Source organism: Mauremys reevesii, linkage group 2 (assembly GCF_016161935.1).
Source record: "Mauremys reevesii isolate NIE-2019 linkage group 2, ASM1616193v1, whole genome shotgun sequence".
In the NCBI taxonomy this organism is placed as follows: Eukaryota; Metazoa; Chordata; order Testudines; family Geoemydidae; genus Mauremys; species Mauremys reevesii.
Genome location: NC_052624.1, coordinates 174753260 through 174775687, shown reverse-complemented (window position 1 = coordinate 174775687; position 22428 = coordinate 174753260). Strand labels below are relative to the sequence as shown.

At 43.7% G+C, this 22428-nt stretch overlaps 1 protein-coding gene across 1 annotated transcript in view; it reads left to right on the top strand.

The window, feature by feature from the left end:
- The window catches only part of LOC120397306, a 427598-nt gene that overhangs the window by 265248 nt on the left and 139922 nt on the right, over positions 1-22428 (top strand). The window contains exons 16-19 of the mRNA XM_039523006.1: positions 8947-9210; positions 14582-14789; positions 20285-20451; positions 20571-20634. Of these exons, the coding sequence (XP_039378940.1) occupies positions 8947-9210; positions 14582-14789; positions 20285-20451; positions 20571-20634 (703 nt within the window). The remainder of the gene's footprint in view (positions 1-8946; positions 9211-14581; positions 14790-20284; positions 20452-20570; positions 20635-22428) is intronic.

The window sequence follows — 22428 nt, the reverse complement described above, 5'->3', positions numbered from 1 at the left end:
CCTCATTCTGGCAATAACTGTCTTATCTTCAAATCTCCAGCCGTATTTAGGTTCATCATGAATAAGTAGATGAGATTTAGTTAGTGTTATATTTGCTAATAAGATGATTTGATAGGTACTGTCTCCTTTTTGAAAAGCTTTCTATATGTACCTCTACCTATGCCAGAAGGGTTCATTCATCATAGTGTTTGTTGTCAGTAATAACTAGCTGCTAATAATTATATATTATCTTGCAAAGTTCTTTCATTTTCAAAAGTTGTTGAAATGCATTTGAGTCTTTATTCCAGCTCAGTTTGGGTTTAGTCTTTAATCTAATCAAGTGGCAGATGTTTAAAAGTCACATCTCTTTGTGTACTGTGGCTTAGGCACTGGGGTCTGCAAAAGTAATGGGCTGTGCTCAATTTTCTTTCAAGTTCAACTCATGGGGGAAAAACAGAAAAAGAAAAGATTTATCTCTAGTCTAACCAGGCAAACCCCAAGAGCAAGTTGGAGGGGGAAAAAAAAACCTACCCAAACTGAATCTGCTTATTTGAAATATTCAAATTGAATTCATTCTCTCTCTAGAGTAAATGGTTTCTTTGTTGAAATTATTGTGGCATATGGAGAAGTAAGATATATTACAATAAAACTGATATAAAACAGTTGAATTCAGAAGTAGTGACAACAGATAATTTTAGTTCACTATGATTTAATTCAATTAAATGCAATGCTGTTCATTGCAGAACAAGAGGGATCTCTCTCTCTCTCTCACATACACACACACGCGCGCCTTCACTCACTCACTCAGAGCCTTTATATGCCACTGCCTTGCACCTTACGGAGTCAATTACACTAGTGGAAAGTGAGTAGAAGACACAATATGGATCTGGAAGGTTTTTACATCCCATTGATTGCCGTGGAAATTTTGTCTGCATAAAGACATAGTACAAACTGAGGACTTTAGGGTTTCAGTCATATAAATGTGTATATTTGCATTTTACATGTTATGGTTTTATTCATCAACATTAGAATCCAAAGCAATGGTGTATGCTGGTGTGCCAGCTAACTAGGTGGGACATTAAATACAGCTCCCAACAGTGGCAGAATTTCAGTCCCTTTCTTCAGGGATGGGTTTATTTTTCAAAACTAAGACAGAACAACACAGATAAACCTGTTCCAGCTGCCTGGCCCCTCCCAAAACCTCTTCTTTGTAATGCTTCTTCACCTGGCAATGCAGTAGGTATTTCCAGCCAGCTCTTCCACCTAGCCTAGTGGGGAGAATCCCTTCCAGGTCCTTTCCTGTGGCCCTGGGTCTCCTGCAGGAGAGAGCTCCTGGCAAGTCTCCCTTTGTAACTGAGTTCTTGATAGCGTTTTATCTCAGGACCAGTGAGCTACCAACTATCACATGATCTCTCCCTCAAACCCACCACCTAAGGGGCAGCTATTTAAGCATAGGTGATGCTAAGCCCATCTTCCTCATAGGGCTACCCCACCCTGTGACAAGTGGTCAGTCAGGCACTGTGGAGATACTCAGTTACTATGGTGATGGGGGCTGCATAAGTACCTAGACAGATAGCTTTAGTAGGGAGATATAAAGAGGAGAGCCTCCCTTTTCAGAGCTCTCCTTCTGCAGCCTTGTGATTCCTTAACAGTAGTTAAGGTCATCATGCACATGTTGCACTACTGGCAACATTTTTTGTGCCTAATCTAAAGCCCATGGAAGCATGGGCAAAGGTTTTGTATATCAGGATGGAGCCAGCATATGTAGACTTGCCCTGTAGTTTTGCATGTGTGAACCCGTGGCATGTGAAAGCCTCTTCTTTATTTAATTGGTGTGTTGAATTAGAGTGAGTACACACAGAAGTGTGTTATCCTCACACTAACACACCTTAGACAGAAATCTGTAGTTCACATGTAAAAACTCCTGTGTTTATAGAATAAATGTGAAGAGACTTTGGTGGAAGAAAGTTCAGCACCTACAGTGGATTACAAAATCATTATTTTAGTATTTGAATTATGGTAGCGCCTACAGGCCCTGGCCCAGTTGCACTAGGCTCTGTATAAATACATAACAAAGAGATTCTTCCTGTCCAGAAAAGCTTACAATCTAAGAATACAACGAGAGACAACAAGTGGATATAACAGAGCACCAAGAAACAAAAAGGTGATACCGTGTTGTTCGCTCTGGGTATTCACTGTGGATACGCATGCGCTCCATGCACCTGAGACCAAAAGATTCGTCAGTACCAGTGTCCATCAGCCCATGTCTGTGTATTTTCATGCTCCAAACCAAGGGCATAAGGGACAGCACAAACTGACTGTCTTTCCAGTTCCTTTCTACCGATCATAGTCCAAGACAGAACTCCTCAGTGTCCTAAGCTTTTCTAGCATCTTCTTTCAATCAGGGTTTCCTGCTGTCAATAGTTATTTTTTCCTTCTTATAGTTAGTTTTAGTATCTAGTCAGGTAATAGTAGTGTTTTTGTGCCCCTCTCCTCTTCCATTCAGGGCATTTAGCATGCCCAAGATCCCAGGTTTCAAATCCTGTGTGGCTGTCCCCAGGTCTTCCTGGTTAACAATTCCCACAACTCCTGCTTGTATTGCTTTGGGGAGTCTCACATTCCTTCCACGTGTGAGATCTGTCTCTCCTTCCCTTCTCAAACGTGACTATCTCATGAGTTTCACGCCAAAGACACCTGAAGGAGCTCTCCATGAGGCCCCTACCTGCTCCTGGGCTCTCTGACCCCACTATACACTGGTCAGAGTCACCATGCAGAGCCTGTCTGGACCCAGCACTTTCTACCTTCAGAACCTCAGTTCCCTGGTCTAACGACTATCAGGCAGAAAAAAGAAGAGGGTAAGGACAAACACTCCCATAAAAATGGGAGAAAGTCTACTCTAAGACTCCTAGAGAGAGGCTGCCTCTCCTACCCCCTTACCCTCCAAGTCTGGTCAGACTTCATGCTGCTGATTCAGGGTCTGCCCTGTCAATATTGAGGGCCAAGGCCAATCCAAGGTTACCACCTGCACAGGGAGACCCTAGCATCTGCAAGGGAGAGAATGGAGTGATCGCTGACTGAACTAATGGTACCACACTACAGAAAGAAGGACTGAGCAGTACCAACACCTGCTGCCCAACCTAAATGTGCACCGTCAATGCCTCCTAGGGCCAGAAGCGCTTCTTGCTTCCCATTTGCTAGACCTTATACCATCTGTGATGACCTAACGATTTATATGGACCTGGAGTTGCCAATATTCTTGGAGCCAGAAATCAAAGAAGTGCATACACCATCAGTACACTGCTTGCTGATTTTGTCCACCAGCTGTAGTGCTGAGCAGACTCCACTATCGGTGTATTATTTGTCATTTCCCTCTACCAGACACCTTACCACCAGATATGTGGTACCAGCAGCTCCACTGATAGAAGTGTAGGAGTCAGACTCCTCTGACAACCCTGAGGCCAGACCATCAGCAGCGCCAACCATTCTGTGATGCCAGATTAGCCCTGAATGGGATTTGGGAGCTGCATAGGCACCTTCACACTCTAAACAGTACTCCAAGGCTTGGGACCAATAGTACCCTCCCCATGGGCACTGCCTCCATATCCGTATAAACCTACACACTGTCCCTACGGGGGTGACTGGGACCCTTACTTCAGACCTTATGACCCAAGAGGATCTGAACTAGACTTAGAGCAGGGGTCACATCAGAGGGAAGAGCCACGGTCCCTGCAGGAGCACTGTGAGGAAGGGGAATAGCCCAAGCAGCCAGAACTGCTCCATCCATCTGTGGCTTTCTCTTCCTAATTTCCCAATGAGACAGTGACACTGGCCTTGCTATTGCCTTTCTGATGATTTCAAGCAATTTCAGGAAAACCTCAGGATTCTCTCCAAATCCCCCTAGAGGAAGTTCAGAACCCTTCTCACAAGCTTCTGGACATCCTCCAGTTAGCAGGTCCTAGCAAGGTGGTGTGCCCTGTTAATGAAACCGTATTGTAGCCTGCCAAAACAGTTTGCCATACTCTCAGCTACTTGTACTCTGATCTCCAAGATGGCAGAAAAAAAGATATTTTGTTCAATCTAAGGGGTCATGATTTTTGTTTTCCCACCTTACATCAAACTCTTTGGCAGTCCAGGCTGCTGCTGAATGCAGCAGATTGAACCAGTGTAGGTCCACACTTTCTGACAAGGAAGCCAAGAAACTGGACCTCCTGGGAAGGAAAAGTTTCTCTTCTGCTAATCTACAATTTCACACAGTGAAATTGCATCCAAATATAACTTTATTAAGTATATCAAATGAATAGAGTTTACAAACAAGTTCCTCCAGGCACTCAGCTCTCAATTTTCAAGAAATCCTCGATGAAGATAAGCTCATTGCTAAGTCCTCATTTTTCAGGTGTCTCTAGATGCAGTAGACACAGCCTCTCACTCCATGGAGACTTCGGTTGTCATGATGCAGGCATCGTCGCTTCACTCCTCTGGGTTCTCCAAGGAAGTTCAAGCTACAGTGAAGGACTGGGAAAACAACTGATTCAGTGAAAAGATGGACGGGTTATCACACATACTTAAAGACTCCTGGGAAAGCTCTCTGCTCCTTGAGAATATACCTCCAGGCTCCACAATAGAAGTATGCTGCACTTCCTTCCTATAGGCAATGCTCAGTTCCTCAATCCTTCTACCATCAGAGTACCTACAAACCTCTCAGGAAGTGTCAGAGGGTACACCAAAGCAGACAAAATGCCCCACCGTCACTTCCAGCTCACTTCCAACCTTTTGCCAAGAAATCATTTTGATGGGACTTCTGAGAGCTGCCAACCAGTCTCCCCACTGCTTTTGGTGGCCACCTGGGTCATTTTCACTGAATGTGTCAACACATCACGTTGGACAGATGGACCCTAGATAGCATCTCCTCTGGCTTCTCTATAGAATTCCTTTCCATCCCTGCTCCAAAACCACCTTCCTCAAAAACATTGCTTGTGAGTCACTCACAGTTAGTACCCATTGGAATCACTACTCGAAGGAGAAAGAAAGGTTAATTGCCTATTGTAACTGGAGTTCTTTGCAATATGTGCTCCCTATGGGTATTCCAAGTCTCATCTTCCTTCCCCTCTGCTCAGATCCTTTCCTAGAGTGATTCATGGTAGAGAAGGAACTGGAGAGACAGTTGGTCCATGCTTCCTCTTATGCTCTTGGTTTGGAGAATAAGGAAGTGCAGGACACAGGCGCAGACCAATGGACACTGCTATTGAAGAATCTTCACATCTTTGACACATGGAGTGCCTGCGCACCCACAGTGAAAACCCATAGGGACCACTCATCTTGAAGAACCCCGGTTAATATCAGGTAAATAACCTTTCTTTCCCCCACACCAGCTGTGTAACCACTGTCCAGTTTGTTACAGATGTCATGGCAGAGGGCAGGTTGTTCTTTAAAGGATCATAAAAAGATGATAATTCTCCCCTTCCCACAAATAGGAAATAGACTAAAAGTTCTGCTGTGATATGACAATTACTTCAGCTGTTTATACTTTAAAACTTTTCAACAGTACAGATAATTGTCTTTGACCTTAGCCTTGTAATCACTTTTTTTATTTGTATCACAAAGGTTACTATCTAGCACCCGACTAGCCAAATGAAATGTATGGCTTGATTAAGGATCTCTTTTGTCAGTAATTTGTGCCTAATGTTTTTAGCTTTCCCACGGGCTGTTATAGAAAATGGTAAATCTGGTTTAAATGAAACCTGATACTGTTAATGGTTTAATAGCAGCTGCCACAGGGTTATGGCATTTTTCAACAGATGCTTCTGTTTCTTTTTAAGCCTACACAAAGTCTTAGAATATATTTACATAATTAATGTAAAGTACACCTACATAATGACAATATTTATAGTTTTAAGAGATTTCCTTAAATTATCTCCCCTCTTTTGCCATCATCCAATCATAAATTATAACCTGAAACGGGAAGGTAAATCTCTATATTTTAAAATAATAATTAATATTCCCCCTTTTAAAAAAATCATGACATGTAGCATGACTATATACATGTAGCATTTCTCTTGCTAACATTTCTGTTATTTGTATGAGAAGAACCCTTCATCACTCCAGAGACTGAGAAAGAAAAAAAACCCCAAAACCTAGTAGCTTGCTTGATGTCTATGCCTATTATCTGGTCTACCATGCAAGCTAGAACAAAGAATCAATGCCAATATGTTTTTAAAAATTGAATGGAAGTTGCTTCATCACGTGTTTAGCTAAATGTCCTTGGATGAGACATCATTTAAATATGTAGAGTGGACCGGGTACACCAACTATTGAACTTCATCTGAGTGAAAAAATTCATACTAATTTAAAGTATTGTGGGCACAGTATTATTTAGGCAAAGATTTTCAAAAGTTACTGGTGATTTTAGATATCTTCTTTTTTGGGTACCCAACCTGAAATACCTTCAAAGGGCCTGGCTTTCAGAAAGTTCTGAAGATGTGTCACATTGCACACCCAAAAATTGGGGCACCCCAACAACAACACTGGGCATTCTTGAAAATCTTGTCCTCATCAAAGTATATACAGGTGTACAAGGGAGAGAAAGAGGGAACAATGAGTATCTCTTTCTGCCTGGTCTAGAGAGCAGGGGCTGGGTACAGTGGGAGTCCTTACACTAAGTGCATACAAGAACTCCACAGAAAAAGTGTTGCCACCACCATTAACCTTCATAAAGGGGGCAGAGATAGGGGGAAGGCACTCAAATACTACAATGATGAATGCTAATATAAAACTCATATAAAGAGATGGGGCTTGGGCCTCTATCCTGTATCATTCAGCAGAACTGGTTAGGAACAAAGGGGAGCAGATGATTTACCCTCTTCCAAATTGGTGTGGTTACCGTTTTCCCCTTGCACTCTCCAGAACCCTGGGTAACATCATGTCTCTCAGTGCTTCTGTTGGGGTGAGTTACCACCTCTGAAGTACAAAAATAACAGGACATCTATGATGATCCTGAGCTCCTAAAACTGGACAACTGGCAGTGTGTACTGAGCAGCCATACAGTTTTCCCAAGACAGCTATTTAAAAAAACAGGATGGTCTTGTTAAAACCAGGACAGGTGGCAACTCTATACATGTGACAATACAACTCCTAGGGTTTTTTGTTTCATTTTTTCTAAAATTAATTAAGGGATGTGCTCCTATTTAACAGGAACAGGGTCAAACGTTAAATTACTTCAATAGCATGGTAAAAATTGTGGCATAGGTTTCTTTTCTGAACTTGAATTGCTTCACAAAGGAAAAGGATTTAAATATATTTATTACTTCAGGGATATTGCTTCATCCTTGATTTGCAGGTCTTGTCATGGGAACCCAATACTTTCTGGGGCCCTGGGGCTGAAGTAACCCTTTACATGTCTCCAAGGTGATGAGAACAGATTTGGCTAACCCATGAAATATTAGAATTGCAATTACCAGTCTGTTGATAGGGTGGGACTTTACTACCCCAAAGTCCTTAATGACTCCTACTGTGGGACTCAGATGCCTCATTAGATGGGCTCTCCATTTTTGCTTGAGGGAGTAGGCTGCAGCTCACTTGCCTACCAATATAATTCCCATGAGTGGGTTGGGAGGAGTTTATGAATCCACCCTTTAGACTGGGGCAGTCTTTACTTAGCAGATACCATGAAGATGTCGGAATAGATGAATTCTCCAAAGCCACATAGGCCAAGAGCCACACAGACTAGATCCCTTAGGGGAATTTGAGTAGGCCTTATCAGAGTCCTGCAAAAGAATTAGGGCTTACTTAGATTCAACAGTTGGTTAGTTTTAAAATGTTCTATTGACTCTATTAGCTTGCATCTGATAGTAATGAAAGCTTTTCTATGCTTATTAAAAAAAATAGGTAGAAAGCATGCAGGAAAACACACATTATAGCATGAATAAAACATACAACACTGCACTTTTGATCAGAGAGATGGTGGAAATTATTCAGATGTGTGACCGAGATGTTCTTCAGTGTGTTACACTAGATCATACGTATGAAGTTTGTTAGACTGAGGGTTTGGCTACACTTGCAGCTGTACAGCGCTGGGAGTTAAAGCTGTCTTCGTACAGCTGTGTAGGGAAAGCACTGCAGTGTGGCCACACTGACAGCTACCAGCGCTGCAGTGTGGTTACATTTGCAGCGGTGTTGGGAGTGGTGCGTTATGGGCAGCTATCCCAGTGTTCAAGTGGCTGCAATGTGCTTTTCAAAAGAGGGGGGTGGGGTGGAGTGTGACAGGGAGCTTGTGGGAGACAGAGAGAGTAGATTTTTGGAGCTGACACTATGTCAGCTCCCTGCCTTGCAAGTTCTAAGGACTTGAAGATACACAGCACCAACCCTCAATCATTTAAAAAGTTTTGACCCCTTCCCCCACCCCTCTCTCATTCACTAAATGCAAATAGCCTTCAGACCAGATAAGCCGCTGCTCCAAAACGGACCCCCCCCCCTCCTCCGGGCTGCTTCTCTCCTCAAGCAAACACTAGCTGTGGACATTCATCCCCCTGCCTGCCTCTGCTTGAGCAAACAGTAGCTGTGTTTGTTTTTTAGATAAGCAGCTCCGGGAGCCCTGAGTTCACAACAAAACAAACAGAGGCATCACAACAAAACAAAGAGTGTTATCTTTACTTAAAAAGCATTATGGGAAGGTTCCGGAGGTCAGTTACAGTGTAGTAAGATTAATCACTGTTTACACTGGCACCCTAGCACTTTTGCAAGAGCAGCGCTGTTCTCTTTATTCCTCTCGTCGAGGTGGAGTACAGCCAGCGCTGTAGCCAGGGAGATACAGCGCTGTATGTGCCTTGCCAGTGTGGATGGGGAGTGAGTTACAGCGCTGTAAAGCCACCACCAGCGCTGTAACTCTCAAGTGTAGCCACACCCTTAGTCTGAGACAGGGAAACTGTTTCTCTGATCATAACTAATACTTTCTTTCTCTTTATCTCTTGTTAGGTTCTGCCTGCTAGAAAGGAGGTGAAACCGGGCATGATACTCCTCTTTGAACTCTTTCTTCTTCATGAGACCAATAATTACATCGACCGTGTTGTAGGATGGGGAGCTTTTCCTTTATGTGATAATAATTTCAACACTTTACAGGGGAAGTTTAAATGCCCTTTTCTCAGAGGCCATTATGATTCAAAATTTGACCGCTTCAAAAAAATTGAAAATTTGATTTCATTGGATTTAGACCACTGGTTGTGCAACCTCTATTTTCAGGTTTGTATTAAGAAGCCTTAGGCTTGCCATACGCCCCTCCTCATGGATTCCAGTTTGCCTTGGACACACTTAAAACCAGTGTTATCTTAAAGCAGGAGAAAGGGTAATGGTAATAACTTGAATACATTTCCAGGAATACGAGTTTATATTGAAGAAGTATCTTTGATAAGGAAGAAAAGGAAATGACAAATACTGTTAGAAATATTAATATTAGGAGCATTATAAAAAAAAGTAACAAAACATTGAAAACTGTTGGATTTGAAAAATCAGATTCATCCTTGATCTTCTGAGCCAGATTCGAGATCCTGTAGCCTAGAGGTGCTATTGATTCCAGCAACCCATGATTTGCTGAATAGTCCAGAATTAAATGTGAGAGTGGGTGACTGCTAGTGTCTGTGAGCTTTGATAAGATGAGAAGGAGAACGTGAGCTAGGTAAAGGAGGAAATACTGGAAGGAATGGGGACAATTGTGAAGAAAGAAGTGTTTGGGAGGATGGGAGCTTTCCAGAATCCTAAACCCAGCGCTGTTAACTTCTAGAGTTTATGGCTGCACTGCCCTGGAGTTCAGACTACAGGGATGTGAATACAGAGGTCACCAAGGGCATGGCTACTCTTGCAGTTGTAGAACACTGTGAGTTAAACCATCCCTCAGAGACCGCAGCAGGGAAAGCGCTGCAGTGTGTTCACACTGTCAGCTGCAAGTGCACTGGCGTGGCCACATTTCCAGCACTTGCAGTGGCATTGGGAGTAGTGCATTATGGGCCACAGAGCATCTCTTCCCATTCTGGCGCTGTAGCTTGTGGGAAGGGGGTGGGGAGTGCAGAGAATTCTGGGTCCTGTCCCAACGCCTTGTGATTCATTGCTTCACATCCCAGCAATCCCTGTGCTTCCGTCCACATTTGACGCCACCTTTCAATGGCTTTTGTACTGCCTGCTCTGTCTTCCCTTTCGATCTGCGGGAATGGATCTTGAACTGCTGTGGAATATGCTGATGGGTCTCGCCAGCAGGTCATGAATTGCAGTCGAGTTACTCCATAAGCTACACACTGACAGTGAGGAGTCCGAGGATGATGTCGATTCACATAACACATACAACATGAGCAGTGGCGAAGCCAGGTTTTAGCAGCAGGGGGAGTGAACAAATAAAAACAGGCTCCACCCGCCACGAAGAAAAAAGAAAAAAAGAAAAAGAAAAACCCTGGCTAACCCGGAGCAGCTGAAGGACCCGCTGCCAAAGTGCCGCTGAAGACCTGGAGCGGACTCGGCGCGGCTGAAGTGCCACTGAAGACCCAGAGCACTGCCGGGTGAGTAAAAGTGCTGCCAAAGACCCAGAATGCCATCGGGTGAGTAAAGATTAAAAAGGCACCACTTTTCTGCTCAGTGGGAGCGGCCGCTCCAGCTGCTCCCCCCGAGCTGTGCTACTGAACATGAGATTGCTTGTGGCATTCATGGACATGCTCACCAATGGGGAACGCCACTTTTGGGCTCAGGAAACAAGCACTGAGTCATGCAAGTCTGGGATGACGAGCAGTGGCTGCAGAACTTTTGGATGAGAAAAGCCACTTTCATGGGACTGTGTGCTGAACTCGCCCCCACCCTGCGGCGCAAGGACACGAGATTGAGAGCTGCCCTGCTGGTGGAGAAGCGGGTGGCTATTGCAATCTAGAAGCTACCAATCAGTCGCTAACCAGTTTGGAGTGAGAAAGTCAACCATTGGAATCATGTTGATGCAAGTTTGCAGGGCAATTAATCGCATCCTGCTCAGAAGAACCGTGACTCTGGGTAACGTGCATGACATTTTGGCTGGCTTCGCACAAATGGGTTTCCCTAACTGCAAAGGGGCGATAGATGAGACGCATATTCCAATTCTGGCACCAGCCCACCTAGCCTCCGAGTATGTTAATCGGAAGGGGTAGTTCTCCAGGCACTTGTGGATCACTGTGGGCATTTCAATGACATTAACACAGGCTGGTCTGGAAGAGTGCACGACGCACACATCTTTTGGAACACAGGCCTGTTCAGGAAGCTGCAAACCGGGACTTTCTTCCCAGACCAGATCACTGTAGGGGAAGTCAAAATGCCCATTGTGATCCTTGGAGACCCCACTTACCCTTTAATGCCATGGCTCATGAAACCCTACACAAGGATCCTTGACAGCAGCAAGGAGTGGTTCAACAACAGGCTGAGCCGGTGCTGAATGACTGTGGAGTGTGCTTTTGGCCATTTAAAGGGCCACTGGTGCTGTCTGTATGGGAAGCTGGACCTGGCCAATGACAACATCCCCACGGTTATATCCGCATGCTGTACCCTCCATAACATTTGTGAAGGGAAGGGTGAAAGATTCACTCAGGCATGGACCTTGGAGGTTCAACACCTAGAGGCTGAATTTGAACAGCCAGAGAGAAGGGCTATCAGAGGGGCCCAGCACGGGGCTGCAAGGATTAGGGATGCTTTGAGGGAGCAATTTGAGGCTGAAAGCCACCACTAATGTTTGGTGCCCTGCACAGGAGTGAGGTGCAGTGGTTCCAATGTTAGTAGGAATCTGTTTGCTATGTATGATGCACTGACTTGCAGTGCCTGCTGCTTTCATGGGCTACGGTATCTTTTACTCAATGCAATAATAAAGAATGTTTACAAAGCCAAAAAATTAATTCATTGAAAAGAAAATTCATTTATTGAAAAGAAACACAACTGCTTGGGAACCAGAAAAGGCATGACACATCTATGCTGTGTGGAATGAGGGAAGGGGGTAGAGTGGGGAACGGGACCATCACAAATTTGTGAATGTCCTGTTATCATACTCAGCCTTCCTGTCTGGAGTGCCGTGCAATGAGTGCTGCACTTCAGGCTGGCTACAATGCATGGTGATGGGGGCTGAGTGCAGTGGGTAAGGGTCATAGTTTTCTGGGCTAGGTGGTGAAGCTACAGGTGTTGGAGGCAGCTGGTGGCAATAAGAACCTGGATGTTGGGGAAAGTGGGTTGGCGGGGACATGGGGGCACAAGGGAAAGAGTTTTGGGACAAGGGCTTCAGGGGTGGGCAGGCGTGGAAGTGCTCCACCTGCATTGCTACAAGCGCCTGTATTGAGTCCGTTTGGCGCTCCATGATGCTTAGCAGCTGCTCCATGCTTGGGTGATGGCAATCTGCATTCTGCTGGTGGATCCTCCTTTCACTCTTCTGCCACTCCTGCACTTTTTGATTTTCATTAAGGGACTGTTGCATGACTTCATGCAGCATGTCCTCTTTGCTTTTTCTTGTCCGCTTCTTGATTCTTTGGAGTCTTTCAGACGTTGATAACAAGGACAGCTGGGATCTCAAGGTTGCATCTGTAAAGCCAAAATGCAGCACTTAACAGAGGCAGCATTGTTCACACCAGACAGAGCAAGTGTGATTCAGCCATACTTAAAGACAAGCACAGTGTACACAATAGCAGAAATTGCCCATCCCAAAGTGAGCGCACATAACCCACAGGAGCCCCAGAATCAGGAGTGGCTCTAGGCATTTTGCCCTCATGGCAACTGGCAGAGTGCGCCCAGTGGCTTGCCGCCCCAAGCACGCGCTTGGCGTGCTGGTGCCTGGAGCCGCCCCTGCCCAGAATGGTGAGTAAGCACAGGGGCAAGGGGACTGATTGTTTCACGGCCATACTATCCTCTGGGGTTCTGTGCCTTGGGGAGAGCCAACAGCTGCAGGGGGCCCCTATACTGAACACCGTCCCCACATTTTCCACAGGAGTTCATCCTGGAAGATATCTCGCTGCTGAGGGTGACCTGGGAAGCAATGGAGGCTCTTCTACTACAAGGCGGCTTCTGCCCTGGCCCATATGCAGCTTGCCTGTGTGCAGCAATGGTTTCCCCACCCCTCACTGCACAGTGGTGCAGACATGTTAGCCTGACTGGGACAAGGAGCACAGTAGCTCTGCCAAGGAACCTGTGCAAGCAGATTGCCCAGCTTCTGCATGAGACCTTTAAAGAGATCACTGAGGCCGATTACTGCAATGTGAGAGAGCACATCAATGCCCTATTTCTCATCTAGGCATGCATGCAGCCCTAACCCTCCTCACCCCAAGAGCCTGCACTGAACAACTTTGGTCCCAAAATAAAAGCCGCTTGCCGGGCATCTCCTCTGGTGTTTGTCCTTCCGTAAGCCCCGGCCGCTGCGACTGGCTACCTTCCTCCTGGCTTGAAAACAGCTCCTGGCTGCATGCATCTAGGGATGTCGGGATGTCTCCCTCCTCCTCAGCACCTTTGCTTCTGCTTTCGTCCTCCTCCTCCTGCCTTCTTGAACTTGCCTCTGAAGTGTCCATGGTGGTCTTCAGAGTGGAGGTGGGGTCACCCCCAAGTATTGCGTCCATCTCTTTGTAGAAATGGCAGGTCTCAGGGGCAGCACCAGAGTGGCTGTTTGCCTCCTGCGCTTTGTGGTAGGCATTCTGCAGCTCCTTCACTTTAACCCTGCACTGCAGTGTGTCCAGGTCATGGCCCCTTTCCATCTTGTCCCTTGATATCTGCCCGAAGGTATCGTAATTCCTATGGCTGAAGCACAGCTGGGACTGGACAGCTTCCTCCCTCCAACACTGAGATCCAGCACCTCGCCATTGCTCCATATTGGGGATCGCCGGGCGCGTGGAGGCATGGTCACCTGGAAAGATTCACTGAGAGCACTCCACGCCTTGCTGAGCAAACAGGAAGGGGATTTTCAAAATTCCCAGAGAATCTAAAGGGCGGGTCTGACGGTTGGTCACCTGAGGGCAGGGCAGTAGAGTTCAAAGTGATGACCAGAGTGACTAGAACAGGCATTCAGAGACACTTCTGGAGGCCGATCAGAGCGCATTAATAGACCAGGGTGTTCACACGGGCACTGCGGCGCTCCAGCTGTGGCGCAACAGGCGTTATGCTTCTCATGGAGGTGGATTACCAGGAGCGCTCCAGCCGCGGAGTCTGTGCGCTCTACATGCCCTGCCAATGTGGACGTGTCATGAGTTAGGGCTCTCGGGGCTGCTTTAATGTGCTCTAACGCGCAAGTGTAGCCATGCCCAAAGTGCTGTGCTGTTACTCCTCTGAGTGGATACTGCAAGGTGAGAGCTAAAAGGTTCCTAGTTTGCGTTAACATAGTCTTCTTGAAACAGCACTTCGTTGATGCAAATTGGGACGAGGACTAAGTTTACGAGTTAATGTGAACTAGGAACTTTTTACTTTGTACCTGCAGCGTCCACTCAGGAGAGTTACAGCACAGCACTTTGGTGTGCACTGCTATTCATGCCCCTGTAGTCCTAACTGCCGGGCAGTGTAGACAAGCCCTAAGAACAGTGTAAGAATAAAGATGTCTTGATTTTGTGGAATGCTGAACCATTCAGATAACAGATTTCTCTTTTACTAGATTATTAAACTACCATGGTATTCAGATGAGCAGAAGACATATGAGACATGTCTCCAGCTCTCACCTGAATTTCTTGCTTATTCAAACATTATTGAGAAGAATGGAGATTCAGACAAAATAAAAATATCTGGACCACAAGATGATGGATTCAGAAGTTCATGTCTACATCCAGGCACTCACTCAAAATGCTCCTTAGCATCTTTTCAAGGTTGGTTAGCCATTACTTTTCTTGCTAAATTAGTATCACCCAGAAACCTTCTCATTAGGTAATATAGATAAATATGTATTATAGGTGGCACTACAGCAATCCCTATAATTGTGGCTCAGGGGGCAGTTTGTGCTGACACACTGGGTCTGAGTCTCCACCAAAGCCACAACATCCATCCTGCTATTGTTTGCACACTAGCTCAATAGAGCTGACATAAGTCTGTCTACCTGGGCTGCAAGGCTTGCTCCCAGCTGCAGTGTAGACAGACCCATTGAGTCTTCCGAAGCAGCCTCACTGACCATAAGAACTTAAGAATGGCCATACTGGGTCAGACCAAAGGTCCACCTAGCTCAGTATCCTGCCTTCCAACAGTGGCTAATACCAGGTGCTTCAGAGGGAATGAACAGAACAGGCAAGCATCAAGTGATCCATCCCCTGTCGTCCACACCCAGCTTCTGGCAAACAGAGACTAAGGACACTCATAGCATGGGGTTGAATCCCTGACCATCCTGGCTAATACCCTTTGATGGGCTTATACTCCATGAAGTTATCTAGTTCTTTTTTGACCAAACAGCAGACTTTCCTCACGGTCTCCCACCCAAATAGATCCTGCTCCTCCTCTATAAAGACAAGCACAAGAAGGGTGCCAAAGCACTCTGCTGTGTGGCTGAATTTTCTATGTAAGCATGTGAGAGGTGGCTGCAGAGATCTAAGATCTTCTTTTGGCAGGCAGGCACTTCCCCGTGTAGCCTCCGTTAATTAGCTGGAGGCTGCAGCTCAACAATAGCTTCTGCTTTCCATTTGTGTCTCGTGTGTATCTTAATCATTAAAGAGTTTGGTTCTTGAACACAAAGTTGTCTTAGTTGTTTGAGAATAGAAAAAAAAGCGTGGGAAGTTGGGTGCAGGACAGGGAGGGAGTCGGGAGTTGGAAAAGATGACAACCTGCATATAAGCCGGAGTCAATTTGTGCAGAATACCGAGAAGTTTAGATTTGAAGAGTGAGGTGAAAAGAAGGCAGTAGGAGCATTTGAGGAAGCAGGATACTATCCTGCAAGGAAGATGAGTTTTGCAGGATAGTTGACAACTATTATTATTGGGCCACTTTAGAGCCCAGCAGAACTTGTACTGTGGCCCCCATAGGGATTTATATGGCCTGTGGTATCTGCAGCTGAGAGTGCTTAGACTTATACTAAATAGGGGAGTAAGACCTCTTCACATAATACGTATGCAGTTGCCACCTTCCAGAGGCAGACACCTACTCATGTATGGCATTTAGGTGCGGTATCCAAGATGTACCAAGTAATTTATAATTTATCAAGTAAACATAGAGATTGGCAAATAATTAACAAACCAAGATCATCCCCACCATTATTATTTCTTCATCTCATGTACATACACACACTGAAAAAATGTGCAAGTGGCCAAGTGCCATCACCAGAAACATGCGTGTGTGCGCACACACTCACACACACACACACACACACAATGTGTCACAAGCATATCAAAAAAGTTTTGAATGATGTAAGTTTTGAGAACTACAGAGTAGCATTAGTGCATGTGCTGTTCCGTACACAGATCTCTGAAGCAGGCTGATAAGCTGATTGTGGGAGAGCTGTATTCTCCAGCCTGTGTAGATTTACACAACCACAATCTCTAGGAATAATTTTCTACATTGTTTATATTTATTTATTTTTCTTGGAGCCTTCTTTAAAGATATTATTAGCTGTTAATAACCCCCATGGGTTTGTTTTCTAATGTATCTGTGCAGTGCTACAGTATGCTGTTTCTGCTGGTGATATGTTGCTAAGAGATTTAATAATGGGTAAACAAACACAACATGTGGTAATCCATTTCAAATTAAAAGTTTATTAAATGCTAGCTTGATGACTTTCTGGCTATTTACAATTAAAGAAGCAAACCTTAGGGAACTGGAGATCACGTGGTGAAAATCATGACTCCAACATTTCCAACAGAAAAATGTGTTTATGATCTGCGGCAAGCTGTCGCACATTGATATGCTCTATAAATACTGTATTATATCTGTTAAGCTGCAAAGAGCTATGTTCAAGTGACATAAAGGTTGAGACACAAGCCAGAAAAAGTGAGAACATTCTAAATGTAAGACCAATGCTCAGTCTTTAACTCACTTCACTGTGGTAGTCTAAACAGTGAGTGATCTTACATAGCTGTACCATATGTGCTGCTGCAATATATAAACAAAATAGGGCAGGTTAAGAGAAGGCATTTAGTCCTTAATGCTGATTTTTTTCTTGCTTTTAGAAAGTAAAGTCAAAAACCTTCACATCACTGCCACTAGTTGAGAGCTACGTTGTGCTTATTTTAAGCACAGTCATGTATTGAGGTTTGTGCATGGGGGAGCTCAGGTGAGAGGGATTGCACTTCAGGGAATGACAATTCTTTCCAGAGCTCCCTTGGGTGCATAGGGTGTTTACTAGCTACACTGTGCTAATGACTCCACCAGTGCGTCCGTCCATCCTGTTTCACAGACCAGGGTGGAGGGGTGATAGTACTACCACCCTGCCTTCTCCCTACCCCTTTTGGGTTCTGGTCATTGCTCAGAGTTGTAGAGGAAGCAAACTCTCTGCTCCCGTGAGTTTTAAGTATTGCCTTGTTGAGAAAAGTTCTTGCCACTGTTTGGCATCTTGCCTTCCCAACCCCTGCTAAACCCAGGGTTGTGAGTTCAATCCTTGAGGGGGCCACTTAGGGATCTGGGGCAAAAATTGGTCCTGCTAGTGAAGGCAGGGGGCTGGACTTGATGACCTTTCAAGGTCCCTTCCAGTTCTAGGAGATTGGTATATCTCCAATTATTATTATTATTATTATTAGGGAAGCATTAAGAATCTCTGTCAAAAATGGACCAAAACCCTCTCCACTGGCTTTCATTAGCCATGAAGGGCATGTGTCTGTTGTCCATAATGGAGGATGACCACAGCTCTTTTCGCAAAACTTCACCTAGGAAAATTGGATTAAACTGCCAGCAAAGTTGGTGCACTTATCCCCTCCTGCTCTGAAACCTCTCTTTCTGAATTGGCCTAACTGGCCTTGTTCTGACTGACTTACTCTTCTAAATAGATTAAAACTTCTTCTTAGATGAGAATCTCCATAGAAAATTATACATTAGGCACAAACAGAACATCATCTTTCAGAGCCTATTCTGACTCACATTGAAGTCAATAGCAAGGCTCCCAAAGATTTCAATGGCAGTAGGGGCTTTGGTTCGTGAAAAAGACCTTCTTAACTCATTCGTGCATAAAGGTGTCCCATGAGGGGCAGATCTTTCACCCTCACTAAAGTAATATAATATTTTAAGAGTTATATGAGTCATTTTTGTATTTGTTCTCAAGCTCACACGCCTTTTAATCTTTGACTCAAACTAAGGTAGGTAATTTCACCGTGCATTTGTTATGACATAGACACCTGAAAGAGTGCTGTTTCTTGCCCATTGCTGTACCACTCCTCTCTGTTAAAATATGGAAGCTTATTTTGTACACAATAAGATAGATGAGCAAACAAAACAGCTTTAAAACCAGATATGCATTGATCCCCTCCGTTTCTGACATTTAGAATAAAATTTTGCCTTTTGTGGTTACTGAATTGCATTAGGGTAATGCTACTAATTTATTATTGCTATGTAACATTTGTATCGTGGTGGTACCTAGAGACCTCTGTCAAGTTGAGGGCCCATATGCTAGGTATCGCACCAGCATATAATAAGGCTAGTCCCTTCCCCCAAAGAACAAATAGTTTAGATCACAAGACCTAATGGGGGGGAGGGGAACAAGTGAGGGGAGGGATCAGGGTACCGGAAATAATAGGGTTGTTTTGACACAGAATAGCATTTGTGCAATTCTTAGCCAAGCAATGGCAATATTCACTGTTCTCCCTACCTGGCTAGCTGTTATCAGATGATAGGATTTTTTCAGTGAGATTACTTCAGGTTTACACCAGCAAAACAGAGCAGAATTTGGCCCATTGTGTACATAACCTTGCATGCTGCCATAACATGTATGCTATTATTTCAGAAACCTAATGGACCTATGAGTCCCAAGGACGCCTGCACTGTGGGATCTATGAACTGCAACCCACACCAGTGTTTGTTTATTTTGGGGGGGTTGGTTTTTGTTTGTTTTCCCGGTGATATGGCCTGTGGTCAAATCTGTAGTCTGTTTTCCCCCTCTAAACAATCCTCTCCATTTTTAAATACCTCTGAATGCCCTCATGATAAAGAACTGAGTGCATCATTTTGAAATCACCATTTGGTGGGATTTTGTGGCTTCCATGAAACTCTGTAAAATCTAGTGTACAATCCCTGGGGAACACACCATTTTCTAAATTCCAACAGTCTGAGTGCAGGACTGAGCCTCGTCTAGCCTATATTTGGAATGTGAGCACGTCAGCCAGTTCAAAGGGATTCATTCACAGCTGTGCAAAACTCAGTAGTTTCAGATCGCAAGATTCAGCGGAACTGTTTGTAGTGTTCACACCTTTATAGGGCTCGTGGCTTCTCACTCAGGGGTATTGCTTTGAGTTTAGAAATGGGTTGAAACCCAGAACTCAAAATGGAACTCCCCTGAAAATACCATCCTGTGGTTTCTAACCAAAACCATAAGCCAGGCTACACACTAGAAATTCAGTCCAGGTCTGTTGAAAATTTCACAGTTATTCATGAACATTGAGGTGAAACTGGCTTTGATCTTGGGTTCATAACAAAATGTCATGATAGGCCTGATCCAAAGCCCATTAAGTCAGTACTATAGAAAGACGCCCACTGACCTGTATAGTCTTTGGGGCAGGTTCCCCCCCCCACCACCACACACACACAATGAAAGTTGCATGCAGCTCTACTAGCTATCCATAGTTTTTTCCTTTCTCAAAAGTACACACTTCTTTCCCTTAAGATTGAAAAACAACAACCACAAAATCCTTTCAAAACTATTTGAAAGACACCTGTTTCACCCTTGTGCAATGAACAAATAGCTAGCTTATTTTTCTAACTCATTTTTTGTTTGAAAATCCAGCTCTCAAGCTTGGCAGCTTGTGTGCCACATGTATCAACTGGAGAAAAGTTGAAACAGCTGAGTTGTTGTGGTTTTTTTTAATTCCCCAAACTGTGGTTTATAATGGGAATATGTGTTATACGGAGGTACCATTTTCATGTATACCATTTATCATTTAATTTTATAACTGAGAAAGCTTTTCAACCTTTCTTTTCTTCGCCTCTCTCCTCGGCTGTTGAAGATAACATTACTTTGCACCACTCAGCATCAGTAAATAATCGTGAAACTCACTGGAATTGTAAAGTTTTAAAGAGTTGTGCAGGTCTTTAATTGTAAATTACTTTTGACAGGACTGCTATGCAAAGACCTGGCTCATCCCAAAGTGATGCTAGTTGGCAAGCCCTTACTACTCCCTGGGCAAAGAAACATATGGAAGGAATTGTTTTTACATTTCACAGCTTGTCATTTCCTCTGCAGGGCAACCTTTGACCTCTTGGAGAGATCCTGACACCCATAAGGGAAGTATTCCCACTGTTGTAAAGGAAGTGGGAAAGCAGTTTAATGCTGTGAAAGGAAGGGAAGAGTGTGTGTCAAAAGAAACTGGAAGGAAAAGAGACGAGAAGAGTTTAAAATGTTTCCAGCAGGTTAGACTTTCTATCATATTATCTAATTTACTAAAAATTTGGAAACAGACCTGTTTATATTTGTTTTAAAAAAATCTCTCAAAACTCTCAATGATATTACCTCTCAATTATTTCACTAGGCAGAGGAGGCAATGGATGAGTTTAAATTAAAAGTGAAGGATCAAAAGAAGCCTCAACAAAAAGGTACAAATGTGGTTTGCTTCTCTGTTTAAAATATATCAGTAGGCCAAATGTGTTAGTAATTACAAGGTGTGTGTGGAGTGCACTGACAACATCTGATTATGTTGGGTATTTCTGTGACATTTTTACATCCTTTCATTTTATTTGGTCATTTATATTCATGCCTCACTATGTTCTTTTTTCTCTCCTGCACCAGTATTCCTGGCAATGTCCCTTGTTTACTGGGCCGAATAAACATATATGTGTGTGCAAGTCCATATTCATATTGGGCAGTGTTTTTTCATTGGGATGGAGGACTATCCACGAAGGCAAGGAAGTTGTGTGTTACACTATCACATTTTATTCCAAGTAAAAAATCATTGGCAGGAAGGTAAATAAGTGAGCTAAGCAAAGATGGGATGCAAAAGCCAATCTGCTGCAAATAATTGCACGAATGAAAATCTCGTCTGTGTGTTCAGAAGAAGGTAGTATAATCTTTCACTTTAGGAAGTCAACACTCATTCCCTGCCCTCACCCCTCGAAAACCATCAGAGCAATCTGGCCCCACAACATCTTTGTTATTCCAGTCAGAAACCAGTTGCTTGGTAGGATTAAAAATTGATATTTGTGTGAGTGGCAAAAGTTTCTGTTGGAGAGGTGACATGTATACTTACAGTTGACTTAGGAAGCAATGGTGAAGAGACCGTGGGCCTTCATCTTAGCATTCCTCACTATACTGCTGCTGTGGTACTTTGGCTTCTTACATGCTGCTTGTTTCTGTTTTACTGTTACATACTGATGTAAAAGTAATTACATGGGGGCAAAAAACCCAACAAGCTACTTCCATTAGTAATTCCTTGTGGGCATCATTTTAAAGGGAACAAAGGGACACTTTTGCGATGAAGAATATTTACCCTTCCTTCTTTGTAGCCGGGGGTTCCACACAGGTAGGGTCTCAGATGGCAGAACCAGGCTGTTTCCTTCTCTTTCTCTCCCAATCCACTCCTTGTGTGTTGAAGATTGGATTAATTCATACAAATGGGGGGAAATTCTGCATACACTAACAATTTACAACAATAATTGAAATTCTTCTGTTTTTTATATGCTTGCAACCCCCTTTGATTTCCCTCATTGTATTGTAGAAGCAGGATTTAGTCTATATTGCATGATCTGTTCTATTACTCATGTAATAACTTACCGTAGGTAGTTGCTTCCATGTCTTTTGTCCCACTCCGGGTGTCATGCTCCTAAAACCCATGCCTCCAGAACTGAAAGAACAGTTGTGGAAACCAGAAGACACTGGGCCTGATTCTTCACTGACTCACACCAGTGTAAATCAGGAGTAACTCAATTAAAAAGTCAGTGGAGTTAAACTGGTGTAAGATGAGCATAAGCAAAATCAGAATTGGGTCATATGTAGAGCTGGGTGAAAGTTTTTGAAAAACACGTTTTTCTTAAGTGAAATATGCAGATTCAATGACCAAAACATTTTCAAATTCATGCTGATTTTGCTCAATTGTTTGTTTAAAAAAGAAATCTTCAAAATGAGAAAAATCAAAATGTTTTGCTTTATCATTTTCTAAACAAAACTTTTTTTTGGGTTCAAAATGACTGTTTGTTTCAAAACTTCCTTTACTTTTATTTTTAAAAATTCAAAATTTTAAAAAAATGCTCAGAACCTCAGCAATATGTTTGTTTTGTCAAAATGAAATATTTTGATCAACTTTTCAATATGCCAAATATTTTGAATATTTTTGTTTTCCATCCAGCCAAAAACTATTTTTATTCAACTTTTCAAAATTGCCAATGAACTGAAAA